The following is a 19,136-nucleotide window of genomic DNA, read 5'->3' as shown; positions in this document are numbered from 1 at the left end:
TCATACATTGGCTCTATTCTTTACATAGAGCAAGTTAACTTCCCCTTCAACATGCTAACTCTGAATATTTGGAGAGGGCTATCATGTATTCTCTGAATCTTTCTTTCTCCAGAGTAAACATATCCAGTTCATTCACTTATGCATTTCCATTATTTCACATCCTGGCTGCTCTCGCCTCCCAATGGGACCATAATATTTTAAACTTACAATAACTGGGATTGGTTGTGGCCATCTTACAGTTTACAATTATGGCTAATGACTTATATGCTGTTGTGTTGTTGGACATTGCAATTAAAATTGGCACAGAAATAAGAAGTCAAATGGTGTGGGACAGGTGCCTGATCTTTTTATCTTGACTTGGAAAATGTTACCTGTGAGATACCACAGTTTTTGTGCCTTATTGGAACCTTGGAAGACAAATGGAAACTTTAAGTAAGACCTTCAGAGATGTGTAATAGATTTATGCAACATAAGCACAAACAGTTTCAGAGTGTGTGATGAGATCATTTAAAGTAATATTTTCTAAATTTGGCCATGCATATGAATCACTGGAGAGCTTCTAAAATACATATTCCTGGGACCCAGACCCAGACCTACTGAACCTACTGAACCAGTGCCTCCAGAAGTTCCCAAGGGAAAGCATTTAGGAGCCACAGATATAGGCTGCCTCTTGCAGCCAATACTTTTCTCTCTTTTCTAAAAAAGCCTATTCCACTAATAACTAATGCCAAATAGTTTAGTATTTAATTGTTAATTTTGCATGGCTTTTTGTCTCCTCAGTAATTTTATAAAATCCCTCAGAGCAAGAACTGAGTCTTACCTTTCCATGTCTCTCCCACGGAATATGGCACAATATCGAAGAGTCATTGATTGATTGGTGAGGGGTTTTGGAGGCAGTGGAAGAAGTTAGAGACAAAAGGGAGACAGATGCAGAGTCTAGTTGGAAAAGTTGAAGGTTAGGGAGATTAAAAAAGTCTTTTTCTTTTGAGAGAAGTTTCTTCTGCATTGCGGTTGTGGCCTGTTCCCAGGTGTAAGTGAGAGAGTTCATGTGGGATGCCTGATCACTCCTCCTCCATCAAACCTGATCTTCGGAGATGTCTGAGAGTAAGCCACAAATTTACATTATATAAATATGGCCATAGGTCTATTATTTCCTGTGTTTCTAGCCCATCTGGAACACCAGAGGTAAAAGAATTCTATCTCTTTTGGTACAATTCTATCATCTGACAAAGTCTATAGTGAGGGTACTGTAGCCCCCTGATAAAAGTTCCAAAATAAGGTTGAAGGGGTCCCTTAGATAGTTACATAGACTTTTTTTTTTTAATATCAAAGATATACAAGGTTTTAAAATTAATTCAAATTAAAACTCAAATTCAAAGTAATGATGCTTACGTGAGATAAAATATAAATAAAGTTGAAAATAAAAGAATGGGTACAAGATATATTTGGAAAGCGTATATCTTGGAAGATGTTGGGAAGCATATATCTAGGAAAAAAGCAGGGTTGGTATACTTATATTAAAGAATAAATTGGACTAAAGGTTAATTATATATTGATACAAGGTAGAACCATAAAGAAGCCACAAGTCATGAAACACTAAGCACAGAATAACATAGAATCATTCTGTGAAAAGCAACAGTTGTTAGAAATACAACGAATCACGTGAGTAGTATTAAAATTTCATGCATTGCTATAACTCTCTGATAAGTCAAGGAAACAAAAAGCACATGAATTATTTAATGTTTGAATAAACAGCTATGCATTGATATAACTTTGCATCTAATAACAGGAAATGCATCTTGTCGAGCATCACGTACCATTTACAAACACTGATGATAATTTGGACCATAAAATATTTCAATGCATTTCTAAAGTAAAAGTTGTACTTCATTATCCTAATAATAAAATATTACTGGAAATTAATATTGGAAATGTAAAGAAAAAACCCCAAATTACTTGGATATTTTAGAAATAGTCACATAACTGAGCTAAGCAAACTAAATAATAACAAATAAGAAACTAGAACATAACAATAACAAATAACGAACTAGAAAGTAACATTATTGAACAAAAATTTATGAGATACAGCCAAAGCTGTTTTGTCTAGTAGATTCACAGCTCTAAATGCTTTTTAAAGAAAAGAATTATGAGAGGAGAACTAAATATTTTACATAGGAATTCAGAAAAAAAAGACAAAAGAAATTAAGGAAAGGTGGAGAGAAAGAAAATAATAAAGACAGAAATAAAAAATAAAAGAAACATAATAATGAGAAAAAAATAAATCTTTCTTTTGTAGAATTGATAGCTAAGACCAAGGATATATTCTTCAAACAAAACAGACAAATCTCTGGCAAATCTGGAAAATTGAATCCAAAAAAAAAAAATGGAAAAAAAACAAATTATAAAATTTATTAATAAATTTATTAAAATTAGTTAATAATATTTAGAGAGAAGATTAAGGCTCAGAGGAAAATAAAATATTTTGAGTGATTAAATTGAAAAATTTGGTGAATTAAATAATTATCTGAGAAAAATGTAAATCAAGATGAACTTAATGAGAAGAAAACCTATATACAAATAAAGAAATTGTATCACTTATCAAGAAGTTACTTTCACTTCAATTAGAGATTCTAGAAATTTGGGGGACATAGGGCTCTCTGAGAGAGCAATTTTGATCTTGGCAACACTTTCTATAATGTAATTAAAGAAGTAGGTTTAAACTCCATGTAAGAATAATCTACTTTTTTTAATTTAAAATTGAAATTGGAAATAAAAAATAATTCTGGAAAAAAAATTATCCAATAGAAATTTCTGTTTAAAATCTCTAAGAAAAAGTTCCTGAGATTCAAGCCAATCTCAAGACTTGACCAAGAGAAAACCAAAAGTACTAGGACCTTCAATTATACAGACATGTTTAGAAGGATTTTCTATATAAGCAGTCTGATTTTACGGAGCTGCACGTCTGTCTGCCCAGATAATAAACCAAGTTCTGCCGGGAGCTCTGGTTTACACTCAGCTCCTGAGTGACCACAGAGAGAACAGCCTTAGAGAACATTAAAAATAAAACGAGCATCAAGGTAAACAGGGCCAGGAGAAAAGCACCCTTAGATGGAAAGGGGAAGTTTCCCTTCAAACAATCAGTTCCAGGTGCCATGAAGAGAAAGAACAAATGGGGTAGGATGCATATTAATTGGTCCTTTTAACAACCTGTCATGATGCATCTTTCCTGTTAATTCTACTGCCAAAATATAATTTAAATCTACTCTTTCCTCTCTATCTCTTGGCAATAATTGGACGATGCAAAGACTCCCAAAAGGATCTCCTGGCCCGGCCTCCTCCTACAACTCCTCCAGGCAGAGGGGCCTTCTCACAAGGCACATGGGAGTACGTCATCCTCATGCTTAAATCTTAGTACTGAGTATAAAATTCAAACTCCTACACTAGTTGCTCTCTTAGCTATTGTCTCAGGTCCCTCTCCTCCTGACTGATTGATCATGCTCGAGTCACCGTGGCCTCTTGTTTCCAGAAATCGGCCATGTGCTTTTACCTCCAGGCTTTAGAGCTCTCTTTCCCCTGTGTCTGGGGAAGCTCTTCCTCTTCACACGGCTGCTTCCCTCTCATCTTGTCCTTCAGGTCTCTGTTCAGGAAGCAACTCCTTGGAGAAAGCATCCCAGGTGACCATTTTGGTAAATTCTTCCCCAACCGCATTGTTTTCTATCCAAGTAGCTTGTCTATTTCCTTTTTAGCACTTCTCACAGCTTGCAAATAACTAATTTTTTTGAGGGAGGGGGGCTGTTTCTACCCATTTGTTTCCTGTCACTTCCAAAAGAATGAAAACCCCGTGAGGTCAAGAAAGCTGTCTGCTTGTATAACATGCTGTATTGCCAGAGCCTAGCCCAGTGCCTGTCACTCTGTGGGCACTCAGTATTTGGTGAATGAACAGCAGTCTTGGTAAACTGTGATTATTTGATTAGTTTGTTTACTTTTCTCCTGTTGTTGTTGTTGTTTCCTCCACTTGACTGTGAGTTCCATGAGAACAAGGTTCCTGTTTGGTGTCTGGTTTAGGCACCAAGCACAGTACTTGGTACCTAGTGGTGGCTCAATGACTATTTGTAGAATAAGTAAATGAATGAAGATACTGAAGTTCTCTGGGAAATGAAATTTCTTTCTCCTCAGCTTGATATACTACTCAGAACGTCTGGATCTACTAGAATTCTTCGTTAAGAATTCTGCTATGCCAATATTTTCCGGATATCACAGTTCCTGTTAACAACCGAGTGCCCGATGGGAATAGAAGAGAAGCAATGTGAATTAAATTTCTCAAATGAGACTGCTGCTGATTAATTTTAGATCCTGAGCATCTGGGTCAGTGCTTAGTTTCATGGCAGGTGTGGAAATGATATCTTTAGTGTCATTATTAATGATTTTACTAAGGGCTAGGAGCACTTGAAATATTCTTCCAAATGAGATTTGAGATGTGGACCAGATGGGCATTTTTAAAAAGCCTATATGTACTGTATTCTACTTTTCCACGAGTAAGTTTTTATATTAAGATTGATTACTAATGTTACCTTAGTATTTATATCACTTGTTCAGTCAAAAATTATAAGCAATAATTTTTTAAGAATATGAAATGCTCCAGTAGTATGATAGTAATCTAAATGAAGTATAAATATGCCTGAAGTTGAATCTAGTCATTTTGTTTTGCTTTAACTAGGTTAAAGCCTCTGAGTCATTTTCCTTTCCTTTTCCTCCTGGCAATATCTCATCTTCTAAGGGCTTAATATTCATTATGAGTATACGACCTCAGTCATAAGAAAATGGTCTCATCAGTCATAGCCCCAAAATGCTGGTTGGTCAGGCAGGATGGCTAGGTAAGGTTGATTGCAAATAGATATGTCAACATCCCCTCACTCCTTGAATCCCAAAGAGGGGGGCTCAGGGGGAGTATTTGTCCTCTATCACTTTTATCCTTCTTGGTCAGAACAGTGCTGAGAAAGAGTCATACACACTAGACTATAATCTTTGAGCCAAAGGAAATTGAGACAAACCAAGTGGAAAGAATATGCTATTTGGTATTAGCAGGTCAGTTCACAGGGAAATTGTAAAATAAGTGAAGTTCATCATTGGTGAAGCTCCCCTAGAACAACCCTGGTCTCCCCAGCCTCAGGGTGAGCCCCCTGCCATGGTAGACCCTGGCACTGAATGCCTTCGGCTTCCTGGGGACTTGCTCCTGTACACTGAAACAAACATGTTCTAGGTCTCAAAGTCTCTGGTCAGGCTCTCCCCTTAGCCCCAAAATGATAATTAGCTTCTTTGATGGATCAAGCTGTCCTCATTTGCTAACTGAAAAAGGCTTGAGGAACTTCTAGGGTCCTCTCAGGTAACATGTGGACTAAACAGTGAGTTTCTAATGAAAAAGCCTTACCTGTGTGTATGACTCAAAGGAGTGAGTCTGATGGTGAGGTCTTCAGGCCAAACAGTGTCGACAGGTAGGTCCCTACTTTTGAATTTTATGGAGGAGTAATACTTCATAAGAAGAATGGGAAATTGACATAGGGTTGCCCACTTTTTCTCTTTCTGAGTAGGGACAGTAAGGAAAAAGGGACAACACTCATCTATTAAGACAATCATTTAGAAAAGAAGGGAACATTATGATAATCAGAAAAAATAAGAAGGAAACAATCTCAGAATAAAAAAGCAACCTTTAAATTCAAAGAATTTACCTTCATAAAAAAATGTATTTCATACAGTTCCAGTTATGCAAGATAAGTTCTAGAGATATGCTATACAATATTGTGCCTATAGCTAACAATGCTATATTGTACATTTAAAAATTTAAGAAGGTAGATCTCATGTTAAATGTTTTTACCACAATAGAAACAAAACAAAACCAAAAAAGTAAATGTATTTCATTGTTCTTATTTTATAGCAGACTAATGAAAATGTTGTCTAATATTAGCATCAGTCTATGGCTAGGCTTTTGGGAACTATTGAGCAGGCCACAGTGGCCCAAGAAGCCATTCCATGAATTTTAATAGCTCTTAGCTGACTCTTGTGGGCAAGTCTCCATGTGACCTGCCTATCAGTGTAGCCAAAAACATGAACATGACCCAGAGACATCTTTTGGGTTGTAAATCAAAGAGCTTATTTGTACAAAGCCTTTAACTATGAGGGTTTTTTTTTCTGTCTGTTAACAGAAAAAAATTGAACAATAGGTAGGCAGAAGAGTGATTTGAATTTTGTTGAAGCAGAGATATTTAAAAGTGTAGGATTTAAGGATATATTTATGCACTTGCAAATATGATTGAGCACCCAGCAGCTGCCAGGTACAGGAATAGAGCAATGAGATCCCTGCCTTACAGCTTTATCTTTTAGCAGTGGAGACAGACAAGGAAGAGACATGTAGATAGATAACATCCCTTAAGGATAAGTTCTGAAGTTGCCTTGTGGATAGATGTGACATTTAAGCGAAGTCCAGGCTAAAGTGAAGAACTGAGGCTTGCAGTTACCTGGGAGAAGAACATTCCAGGTGGAGGGAACTGCCCATGCAAAGGCCCTGAAGAGCAAGGAGGCCAGTGTGATAGGAGCACAGTGGTGAGGGAGGGATGTGGTTGACCCGTGAGGCCAGAAATGCAGCAGGGGGCCAGATCACGTGGGGCCTTAAGGACTTTAGATTTCATAAATGAAATGGACAGCTCTTGGAAGGTTTTGAGCAAAAGAGTGACATGACTCACAGGTCACTCTGTCTGCTAAAGTAGGGAGTGGCAAAAGTGAGGGCTACTGTAGGCTATTATGAGTCCAAATGAGACATGATGGTGGATGGTGGTTTGGGCCCGGGTGGTCATGGTAGAAGTACTGAGAAGTGCTCAGATTTAGGACATCTTTTGAAGACAGAGAGCATAGAATTTACCCATAGATTGGATATAGTGGTTATGATAAGAGAAGATTCAAGCCGGGTTTCAAGATGTTTTATTTGATCAACTGAATGAATGGTACCATGGGAACAGTAGGTTGAAGGAGGAATCAAGAACTTACTGGTGGATGTACTAAATTTAACATGTCACTTAGATATCCAGGTAGAGATGTCAGGTAGGCAATTGAATACACGAGTCTAGAGTTCAGGGGAGAAATCAAGGCTAGAGATAGAAATTAAGAAATATTCAGCATATAGAAAATGTTTACAGCCATTGGGTTGGATGAGGTCGTCTAGGGCGTCCAGTTCTCTGGTAGCTGGGCCAAAAAGTACAAAGCCTCTGAGGGAAGAACACGCTTGGTGAGTTATAAAAAGAGGAAGGCGTCCACTGTGGGTGTGAGCAGATGTAGAGGGGTTCCAGGACCAAGCCTGGAGAGATGCCAGCATTTGGAGGGCAGGAGGAGAAGGAAGATTCAAGAAGGAGTGGCCAGTGAGGCAAGGGGAAAACCAGAGAGTGAATCACAAAAGCGATGTGAATAAAGTCTTTCAAGGATGATTAAGAGCAGTGTATAAATTCACTCTGCCCTCAATTATCTCTATTGACGGAAGAAGCTGTGTATGCTGTTCTGTTCCCAGTGTTCAGTAGCACCTGTTGCATGATGAATATTTGTTTATTCGTTTATTTCAAAGATTAAATGCAGCAGTCTACAGGCTGAATCCATCCTGTAGATGTGTTTTGTTTGAACTTCAGAGTTTAAAAATATTTTGATTGGCTACCAAGATTTAGAAATTGGGAAACTTCACATCAAAATTCATATCTCTGGTTTTTTTAAAAAAAATCCCCAGGATTCTCACAAGGCAGGCAACAGCTGTTTGTGGCTTGGTGGCAGCTGCCATCTTAGAGAGGTTATGTGCTCTTCAGTTAATTTCTTGTAGTTTCTGGTGATTCCTGCGTCTCCCCAGCAGTGAGTGCTGAGTCACCCATTCATACTACTTGCTGGTTCCTGCAGATGTTGCGTTTTCACCTCTTGTTTAGTTAAAAAGGGAATGAATGAGGGGCCGCCTGGTGGCGCAGCAGTTAAGTGCTAGTGCTTGGCTGCGGCAGCCCAGGGTTCGCAGGTTCGGATCCTAGGCACGCACCCAGGCACTGCTTGTCAAGCCATGCTGTGGTGGCGGACCATATAAAGTAGGGATAGATGGGCACAGATGTTAGCCCAGGGCCAATCTTCCTCGGCAAAAAGAGGAAAATTGGCATCGGATATTAGCTTAGGGCTAGTCTTCCTCATACACAAAAAAAGGGAATGAATGAATGAACGAATGAATGACTATTTACTGATGAGGCACCTGGAGCCCAGAGAGGTGAAATGATATAAGATTATATGCAGGAAAGCCAAGGCTCAGAAATGGATTCTCAGGCCATGGCTGTTACTTTAAACCTTTGCTTCCTAGTTTGTCATTGTATTAAAAACATCCTAAAATAAAAACAAAAGTTTGAATGAAAGAAGAAAGGTACTGACAAAATGCTATTTCCGTTTTTAGAAAAATAGAATATTAAACAAATCCTTTATCATGATAAATGTTTCTTTCTCCTTAAGCTTTGGTGAGAAGTGATTTCATAAGAACTGCTACGCAGACTAACAAAAGTTAGCATCACTGCCCAAGGCAAAGTGAATACTAAACAAATGTCATTATTAAAGAATATAATTAAAGTTAAAATTGATATGTCACTCTATTAGTCTTTTAGAGAAAACAAGTTTTGCCGTTTTTCTCTGTGAATTATTTTTATCAATACTTACATGGTTTAACATGTAAGTTAAGTTTAACATGATTACAGAATATCGTAATCATAGAATACCAGTTTGTCATCATTCCTTCTTCTACTCAGTACCAAAGCTGGAGTTTTTTAAGCCTCCTCTCTCTTGCCAACTCCAGTGATGGCTAGTGGGTATTCAGGGCAGGGTGTAGAGATGGATTCTGAAACCCAATTTGGGCTCATTGAATTAGACTACAGCGTTCAATTTCTGATGTTTTCTAGGTTTATATATTATTGTTATGCTTGAATTGTGTCCCCCCCAAAGATATATTAAAGTCTTAACCCCCTGTCCCTCAGAATGTGACTTAAGTTGGAAATAGGGTCATTGCAGATGTAATAAGTTAAGATGAGGTCATATGGAGAAGGGTGGACCTCTAACCTGATATAACTGGTGTCCTTGTAAGAAAGGGAAATTCAGACACAGAGTCAAACAGGAGGAAGACAATGTGAAGAGAGACACACAAGAAGACAGACGTGAAGCTGGAGGCAGAGACTGGAGTTATGCAGCCACAATCTAAGGAACACATGAGTACCAGATACTGGAAGAGGGGGCATGGTCCTGCCTACACTTTGATAGGACTTCCAGCCCCCAGAACTGGGAGAGGATAAATTTCTATTGTTTTAAGCTACTCGGTCTGTGGTAATTTGTTACGACAGCCCTAGGAAACTAATACAGAGATTATGTTGTCTAACTCTTAATTTTAAACTGGGTTAGAGTGTAGGTGTCTCGCTGGTGGATGCTGTGTTCCCAGGAAAGTGGCATCTCCGATAAATGCCACATATGTGCTATCCCTAAGTAAGACATGTAGGCAGATGCCACATTGCTTGAGAATCCTCATTCGTTTGCTCACTAAAGGGATTGAAACGGATTCTACCTACTCTTAGACAGGGAGTAACGGCCCTCCTCTTGTCCTAGAAGTTAAAAGTATATCCTTCCTTAGCATAGAATATCCTGGGTATCAGGAGGAATTTGACACTAATCTTGGCTCTAGGCAAATTTGGGAAATAACCAAAAGTATCTTTAGTGACCCTCTGGTCTTCTTGTGCCCACTTTAATGTGTCAGACTTCTTGATAGATGAGAGTTTCTTGACTTACAGTCCATAGATAGTTTTTAGAGGCCAACACGAAACCCTTCAGATCTTGAGATTGTTTGCAACAGTCTTTGTAAGTATGGCCACTTTTCTGGGTAAAGATTCCATAGTTTTGATTAATTCTTAAAGATGTTATACTTCTCTACAACCAGAACAAGAAGAAAAAAATCCTGAGTCCTTGGCATGGTGGTCAGGATCAAATTAAGGTTTTGTGCCTGGGGAACAAGGTATAGGGATGGAGGAGGATGATGGCTTGGGGAGGAGACAGGATGAAGAATTTGGATTTAAATATGTTGAACTTCAGGTGACAATGAACCACTCATATAGGGAGTTCAGTAGGCATTTGGAGCCACAGAGTTGGCAAGGAAAGGGCACACACCCAGAATTGGGATTGATTGGCACAGAGGTGGGAATCGAATACCTGAGTGCAGATATGCTTTCAGAACTGATCACTGAACCTGAGCTAGGAAAGACCAACTCTGAGTCTTGGAGAGCATCCACATTAGGGAGCAAGGGGAGGAGGAGGTGGCATTAGAAGTAAAACAGGAAGGAAAGTTAGAGCGGTAAAAGAATTAGGAGCACACCATGGAGAAGATAGCAGGAGACCACTCTAAGGAGAAGCTGACTAGGCTTGCAAAATGAAACCGAGGTGTTAAAGAAAATGGTGAAGAGTCATACAGAAAAGTTTTGGATCTGAAGTTCACTGATGATCATCAATAAGTCCCTTTTGAAAAGCTGTGGGGATTCTTTTGTTAATTTATGCATTCTTTGAATGGTTGTTATTGCATTTCTGCTATGTGCCAGATGCCACGCTAGGTGCTGGGGCAGGAAGATGGATAAGACACAATCCTATTTTTGGAAAGCTTATAGGCTTGTACTGGGACGTGTACTTAGAGGAGTAAACTGTTATATGGAGGTCTGAATAGTGCTGAGGGAGTGCACGAAGGGGAAGTGGTTGATTTATCCGGGAGGGCAGAAATCTGATGATAGGGAAATGGATCTCTTATGCAGGAAGTACATTTGGTGGGTCCAAGAATCCTTAAAGTCCGAACTCGTCCTGCACTTTGTCACATCATAATGTCTGAAATCCTATGTTTCAGAATCATATGGGCATACACACACACCCCAACATCTTGGACCAAACCCATTTTTGTTACCGAGACCTAGTAAGTGATGGTATAATTGTATACAGACACAAACAAAAATAAATACAACATGTGCCTGGCTTTCTCTCACAGTTTCTTTATAAATATTTAATTTTCTAGTAGCTAAATAGGTTTACTCCTGGGGCCTTCTATTTTAGAATGTTTTTTATACTTCAATATGCTAAATTTGTTAAACATGAATATTATAAAGCTATTAGGAGTTTTAGAATTAATTACATCAATGATTTATTCTGTGAGAGGAGTTACGAGGAGGGAAGGGACGATGCAAGCTTTGGAGTCACACTGACATGGGATCAGGCCCCTTCTCCACTATTTATAAGATACACGTGAGTTACCTACATTTTTGAGCCTGTATCCACATCTATAATGGTTTATTGAATAATATTTACCTTACAGTTGTTGAAAGAATAGATAATGCATGAAAAATACCTGGCAGATAGTAGGCTCTATATGACTACAGAGATTTCCCTTGATAACAGAACAATTGTCTGAGCTTATATTTTAGAATCAGTCCAAAATTAGGCATATAACTTAGAAAACATTCAAGCAACTTCTGCAAAGAATTAACTTCTATCTAAGTTCCCAGTGGCATTTCAAGAACATGAAGGTAAGGTGAAGGCCAATGACATATTCTGATACCCTTTTTGATATATTTTTAAGAACTGTCCAAAAGGGTCACATATCTACCACTGTTACTTTTAGAATTTTCATCCATAAATATTAAGACTAAAATTTTATTTGCCATCAGTCAACTTATAGCCAGCATCCCACAGGTAAATCAGCAGAATCTACTTTTTTACATTTTTGAAATTTAGAAAGAATAGGAGAGTAATAAAAAGTATTTTCTGCGTCATATAAAGCTTCAAAGAAAATGAAATAACTTACTCGTTAATTTTCGAATGTTGCATTATACTTCCAGAGACACACCTGTGTCTCCAATTCCTGCACAGAGCTCCCTGATTTTGAAATCTACTGGGATTTTGAGAATACGGCCATAGCATATGGCTGCACAGGTTGTGCACTGCACAGCTCCAGGAGGGTGCTGATCACATAGACTATGATGAGAAATGCACCCCTAGTGCGCCCCTGTACAGCCATATGTGGCAGCCCTGTCAAAGAGGCTTGAATACTTTCCTGATAAACATGCTCTGCCATTCAACAAATACTTATTGAGCATCTACTGTGTCTGAGACACTGTTCTAGCCTCTGGGGAAGCAACAGTGATCAAAAAAGGCACGATGCCATCTACACGGAGCTTACATTCTAGCAAAGTAGAGGAGGGAGACAGATAATGAACAAAAACCAAATGAGTCAATAGTTTATCAGATGGTGATACGTGCTAGGGAGAACAATAGAGCAAGATAGTGAGGAAATGGGATGCCAGCAATGAGGGAATTACTATTTGAAACAAGGTTGGCAGAAAGGCTTCGTTGTGGGTATTTTGGGTCAGAAGCCTGAAGGGGATGAGGGAACAACCTGTTCATACAACTGAGGCAAGACTATTCCAGGCAGAGCAAAGAGCAAGTGCAAACACGCTAAGGCAGAAGCCTGCTTGGCGCATTCAGGGGACAGCAAAGGGGCGGGTGGCTGGAGCGCACTGGATGAGAAGACAGCGGTAGGACTGAAGTCAGGTGAGCGGGGTGGGAAGCAGATCTCCCAGGGCCTACATTGCTTTTGTAAGGATTGATCTTTACTCTGGGTGAGATGGGAAGCCACTGGAAGCCTTGAATAGAGGAGAGACATCATCTGACTTAGGTGTTAAAAGAATCACAAAATTTGAATTAATTTTGTTATGAAAGGTTATGTAAGGTCTAAACAAATTTCCCCAAATACTCTAGGAGTGTGTTTTTTTTTTTTTGTCAAAATTAGCAATATGATTTTTTTTTTAAGTTGAAAGCAGTAGAATTTTTTTTTGGGGGGGGGGAGATTGGCCCTGCAGAACATCTGTTGCCAATCTTCCTCTTTTTTCTTTTTTCTCCCCAAAGCCCCGGGACGTAGTTGTGTATCGTAGTTGTCGAGTTGTAGCTGTTCTATGTGAGATGCCACCTCAGCATGGTCTGATGAGCGGTGAGTAGGTCTGTGCCCAGGATCGGAACCGATAAACCCCAGGCCACTGAAGTGGAATGTGTGAATTTAACCTCTACGCCACTGGGCTGGCCCCAGCAATATGATTTTAAAAATTGTTTCCTTTTCTAAGCTGAGTTTGAATTCAAATATTTAAGCAAATATATTAAATATTTGATGGTGGTAAATGCCAGAACCTTTAGTCTCAATAAGCGTGAAAACTAATTCATTTATTCCTTTCCGGATGTTTCATCTTGCAAAATAATCTAGATTAATTCTTATCAGTTATAGGAAAAAGAATCTGAAAAGAAAAATCTCAAACATCTCAACTGTGAGGGAAACTGTTCTAGGGATTATAAAAGGGTAGTGATGGGTTAACTCTGTCAAGGTATTTGCTACAGGGAAGTTACTTGCTCACGAAGCAATTTGCATTTTGTCAAGTTAACCTAACTTGTGGAACACAGTGTCCTGGAATGTTCTGGCCTTTTGGGAAATATTTAATCTATTACATTTTTCATAATATACTGTAACAAAAAAAAAATCACAAATGCTTGCATGCCCAGTAGTGTTTCATGTAAACTGCAACAAAGTAACAGTTGTGAATAAAATACAAACATCACTGTAAGAACTCTGCTATATTTTCTGAAACGTCTTTTATAAAAGTATTTATATACGTACAACTGTCTTTCCAAACACCTCTGGCAAATCTCTTTTCCAAACACACACAAATTTCTCAGTATGTATTTATGGAAATTTACTCACGTATATAAATCACTCATAACAAAAACAAAAAAAGGAATATCTCCGGCTCACAACTGACTTGTCTCTATATTGATAGGCCAACACAGATTCCTTTTACCTATTTTTGTGAATAACAATACCCTACAGTATTGCAGAAGATATCTTGTGATAAATAACCACAACAAAAATGACGTCGGCGGCCTCAAATTTGATTTCTTTTAATGTCATGACTATTGCGTCACTGAGGTATTATCATTCACACATTAGATTTTTAAGAGTTTGGACACATCAAGAGTTGAACGCTTTAAGAGGTGGACACATCTTGCCTGTAAAGCCAGCCATCAAAATCAATATCTTTACTGTGATACTTTATTATGAAGGGAAAGAAAGCAACATTGCTAGTCCCTTCCACATCTGGCCCTGAGCTGGGCATCCGGCATATCTTAGGCCAGTTAGTCTTTGCAGTAACCTTATGAAGTAGAAATTATTATATCAATTTTAAATAAGAGGAAACTGAAGTCAAGGAGGTAAAATAACTCGTCTTAAATGATATAGCTAGCCCGTGTCCCAGTCGGAGTTTGTTCAAGCCCTGGCCTGTCTGACTTCAAATGCTTGCCCTCTCTCTGATGCAGGCTTGTTCCACTAAGCAACACTGTCTTTTTTAATATATTAAGTGAAATACAGTTAAATACCTTCATTACTATCATCACCATAATTTTTCTTTTTCGCTACTATTTTTGAGTACCTTTTATTTACCAGTTCCTTAGGACTCATAATCCTCCTAACCACCCTGCAAGGTGAATGTGCCAGCATGCTGCTGGGCACTGTGCATACTTAGCCCATTTCGCTAGTGCATATCCTCATTTTACTGATGAGACAACAAAGCTAAGAAGTGATAAATGACCCACCCAAGGCTGGGAAGTGGTTGAGCAGGTATTCAGACTCGAGTCTGTCTTACTCCTATGCCCGTGGTCTCTTTTCACATTCTTTACAGTTTGACAACTTAAAAAATATGTAACATCACACTCAAATTAAATAACTTCAAATTTACAATTTTAAAAGGCAACTGATAATTTGAGGCAATATATAACTATGCTTCAACATTTGAAAATGGCCCTACTTGAAGCTTCTGATGATGATTTGTAAAGCTCCCTTTCATTTGAACCGTGCTCAACATTCTCAGGGCTTTGTTCCTGTTTTTATACTAAACATAACCGTCCTTGATTCTTTCTCTGTGGGTTGGAATCCTCAAACAATTGTGGTTCTGGTGAATCCACAGCGAGGTAATGAATTGTAAGGATCTGGGAGTTGTTGTCCTGTTGATATTCAAGAAATACTTCGTCTTAACAGGTCAGGCATATTTTCCTAACTAGAAAGAATTGAAAGTTTTAAGAAACTTGCTAAAATGTTGGTTTAATAGTAAATATCCAACCAAAGAAGGCTTGGATTAATAAAATGAAGGAATTGAGGATGACCTGGAAAATGAATTTCTCTTCTCTGACCTGTTTCCATATCTTGAAGTTCTTATGATCTAGTTTTTAATCTACACTGCTTTTTATAGTGAATGCTTCCCTTGGTGACAGTCATAGAAGAAACTACATACTTAGTTTACTTTTTTGACTAAAAGCAAAATAAATACTAACATAAAAATGTGCTTATACTGTTATAGTTTATATAAATTGTGATTTACCTATCTATTCATAAATGTGTAGACAAAACTATTCATAATTTTAAAGTCTTATCTAATAAACTTTCTATGAGAAAAAAGGAATAAAATAGAGGTAGTTATTGAGGTAAATAGCATATTTAATTTTTCAAATTTTAGCCTTTAAAAGACTTCTGTTGGGCTATAGACGAATTCTTCTGCTTTCAGTGTATAGACAAATTTTCCTTTTAAGATATACTTAAATATATGATTTAAAGTCTTATATTTCAATTTTGACTTGTAAGGCTTATAAGACATAATTTTTTACTTTAAGATGAAATTTTTCCAAAAAACATACCCAGTCCCTTTAATACCCAAGAATACGCTAAGGTCACTATTTTGTAAACTCACAGCACTTTGATTTCCCAAATCATATATCAAGAGCATGGGTCAACTTTTTTTTATTTTTAAATGTTTGGTAAGCTTATTTATACCAAGTTTTGCAGAGATGTAAATGTTAAGCTCTTTTTTAGTTATGATTCTTACTTATCTCCATTGAAAACAATATCCTGATGATGTTAGGACTGTCCTAGACAACCTGGGATTCACAGAATCCATAATTTCAGGGCAAAATAAACCTCAAAGAATTATGAGCTAAGTCACTCCCATTTTCTTCAGTTAGATCTTTCATTATAATCCCCCCATTTCTTCAAATCCAACTCCACCCAACTCAGCATACAACCCAGGTGCCACAGCTTCCAAAACATTTCTTGAAACAGCCAGTTGGACTCCAGCTCTCCCTTATATGGAACCCCACAGAAATCTTCTCTCCAGTCCTCCCTTAAGGCACATATCTCTTTCTGTCTTGCATTATAGTTGTTTGCTGATTCACACCAGACAGTGAGCTCATCAAGGATACTGTCGAATCACATTCATTTCTTCTGTGATGTGTTATGTGTTAACTGATACATAGTAGGTTCTCAAGGAGTATTGTGCACTCAGTAATTTCTGTTAGCCATGAGAAATTGTCAAACAGAATGAAAAATCTATTAAGAAGTATTTTAGGCAGCCCTTGGTCAAGAAAGAGAGCCATAGAGTAGAAAATTCTTCGAAAGGGGCATCAGAGTAACTGGCACATAAAAGCGACACACTCAATTTCTTCACCTTTATATAACCTCCAGAAGATCAAACATTAATAAAATATTTATCTTCAGTTGTCACAAGCCAGACTTTGATTTAAAACTCTTGGGTACATGAATGTCACACCAGAACAAAAATACACCATCATGTATTTTTAATTCAAACATGGATCTGTAAAAAATTTATATATGTCCGATAGGAAAAAATTTGAGTGAAAATCTCCCAGTAGTCACCACAAACAAGAAAACAGAATCTAAAAACAATTGTTAAACTTCTGGACAAGTATAATGAAAAACATTTCCTTTGAAAGTCCAATGTGGCATTGACATGACATATAAGATGCATTATCTTACCTTTAGGGAATCAAAGCAGGCAATTACTCTTCCATTTTCAACCTGGCAACTTTTTGGGGGGTGAGCAAATTTGCATTCCTCATCGGAGCGTGAACACGTTCCTCTTTGGAACTGTCTGCAGACTTCCAATGTCAGCCATTTTGTATCTCTGACTGGGGCAACATTCAAAGCCATGATGACAAAGTAATTTGGATTCTATTAGTTTCTGTTAAATGATGAAATCAATCCAAGTTCCAATGATTCCAAAGCTACTGTGAAAAATCCCACATGTAAGTCTGAAGGTAAGTGATAAATTACTTAATGAAGTCCAATCCAGGAAACAGAGTAAGGAGAGAATTGATCAGCGGGCAGTCACTCATCAATCAATATGCCCCACTTGAAGACTGAGGGCCGCAATAAAAGCATACTCAGTGTCATCTCTGGCTGTAAACGTCCCAGTCTCTTGACCGTTTTGCAGATACAACTGTTTTTAATAAAGTGACTTCGAGATCATGGCACTCCTTGGGAGAAGATTTAGTTCTGACGCTCACAGCTATTGATGATGATGGAAAATAAGCCACTTGGATGTTCAGATCTTAGCAGGATTTCTTTTTCCTTCCACCTTTTAAAATTCTGAAATCAAGCAGTTGGCAAAGTCAGACAATTGAGGTATCTTCATCCACTCGTAAGGTCAGGGTAACGGTGTATTTGACAGAAAAACAAGATTTGAACACAACAAGTTCTCCTGGGCTACAGTTTCCAGCAAAAGCGACTTCACACAGGCACTTTTAAATCATGAACCTGCAAAACACAAATAAAATATCAACTTACATCCAAACTCAATGGCATCAACACTTTAATAAACTATTTAGCTCTTATCTAGAATTTGCCAAAGTGCAGTTTAGAGCTTTGAATTTAAGTATAGCGAGGAAAGTTATGCATTTAAAAAAGAGAGAGAGGACGAAACTGCAACCGGATTGCAGAAATGATCTAGGCAGCAGTCCAAAAGTTGGGAATGACTCAAACAGATGAGTGTGGCAGTCACAATAATTAGGCATTCTGAAACAATTCAATCTAATGTGCTTAATCGCCAAAACAGTGTATTAGAACTGCGGTTTCCAATTAATTTCACATTTAGACCATTGATTTCATTGTTGGAAATGCTATAAACAATTATTTGGGATGTATCTCTCCTATGCAATAAGGATATGTCATTTTGGATGAAATGCGGGCTCCTTATTCTTTGCACCCTTTCTAGTTTACAGGGACTTGAACTTCGAGATGGATAGGTAGAAGCCTCCTGATACTTATTCTCAGGGCTCTCATACTTTTTCTCTACTGTTGTTACTTACTTAATGATAGTATTCCCCTCGGCCCTCTACACTGTAAGCACTCAGAGGGTAAGGACTATTTGTATATTTCATTTCCATATCTCTAGTGCCCTAGTTCATGGCTATTAGTCCTATAAAAACATGCATTGACTGATTTAACTGATAATTGACTCACTGACTAAATGAACGAACGCAAGTTAGTTTTAGTTTAGTTCAGTTTGGCTTTTAATGGAGTCACAGCCTAAAAATGTCCTGTTCTATGGAACACTGGAGTGAAATCACATATCTGCAGCAAAAATATAATTAATAAATTCAGATTTCTAAAATCAGCATATGAGTTTCTTTTAATATTTTCAAGAATTATGAAATTATTAAAATGTTAAAAATTTAACATTATTGGGTCAAGTATGAAGAAAGGACTAAACACCAGAAGTTGATCATTTTCATAAATTGTATATGCAACAGGCTACCTTAGATACTTGCTTAGCCTTGATGTCCTTCTAAAAAATTTATAACTGAGAATGTTAATGGAGAATGGAAGTAGATTATTTAAAATTGGCATGTACCAAATAAGTTCAGAGAGCAATAATTCTTGAGTGGTTCACAAGTGTTCCCTGAAAAAGTAGGTCCCCGAATCAATAAAGTTTAGTTAACTTCAGGTAAGCCAAGCTCAACAGGTTTCCTTGAAATAGGGCATTTTTTGGCCTTGAGTTGAGTCTCTAACGGGGGAAGAGAAGCAATGGCCTCGCTCAGGCTTATCTGATCGTGGAACATTTATTTAGCAGGACATCTCTGGAGACTATTGGGAAATGCTACTTCATCTCAATACTTCTTTCACTTGTTAGTGGAAGTGTTTGAATGAGTTATAATTGTATGTGCATTTAAGGAAATTGGCA

General features: G+C 37.8%; 1 protein-coding gene across 4 annotated transcripts in view; it reads right to left on the bottom strand.

The window, feature by feature from the left end:
• MBNL2 (muscleblind like splicing regulator 2) overlaps positions 1 to 19,136 on the bottom strand; it is a 153,127-nt gene that overhangs the window by 86,966 nt on the left and 47,025 nt on the right. For all 4 annotated transcript variants that reach the window (XM_058548395.1, XM_058548397.1, XM_058548396.1 and 1 more), the window contains exon 2: positions 16,931 to 17,710. In XM_058548395.1, the coding sequence (XP_058404378.1) occupies positions 16,931 to 17,104 (174 nt within the window). In that variant the 5' untranslated portion in view covers positions 17,105 to 17,710. The remainder of the gene's footprint in view (positions 1 to 16,930; positions 17,711 to 19,136) is intronic.

This window comes from Diceros bicornis, chromosome 9 (assembly GCF_020826845.1).
Source record: "Diceros bicornis minor isolate mBicDic1 chromosome 9, mDicBic1.mat.cur, whole genome shotgun sequence".
NCBI classification, from domain to species: domain Eukaryota; kingdom Metazoa; phylum Chordata; class Mammalia; order Perissodactyla; family Rhinocerotidae; genus Diceros; species Diceros bicornis.
The sequence above is the reverse complement of the archived record's forward strand: the minus strand, read 5'-3'. Positions and strand labels throughout refer to the sequence as shown.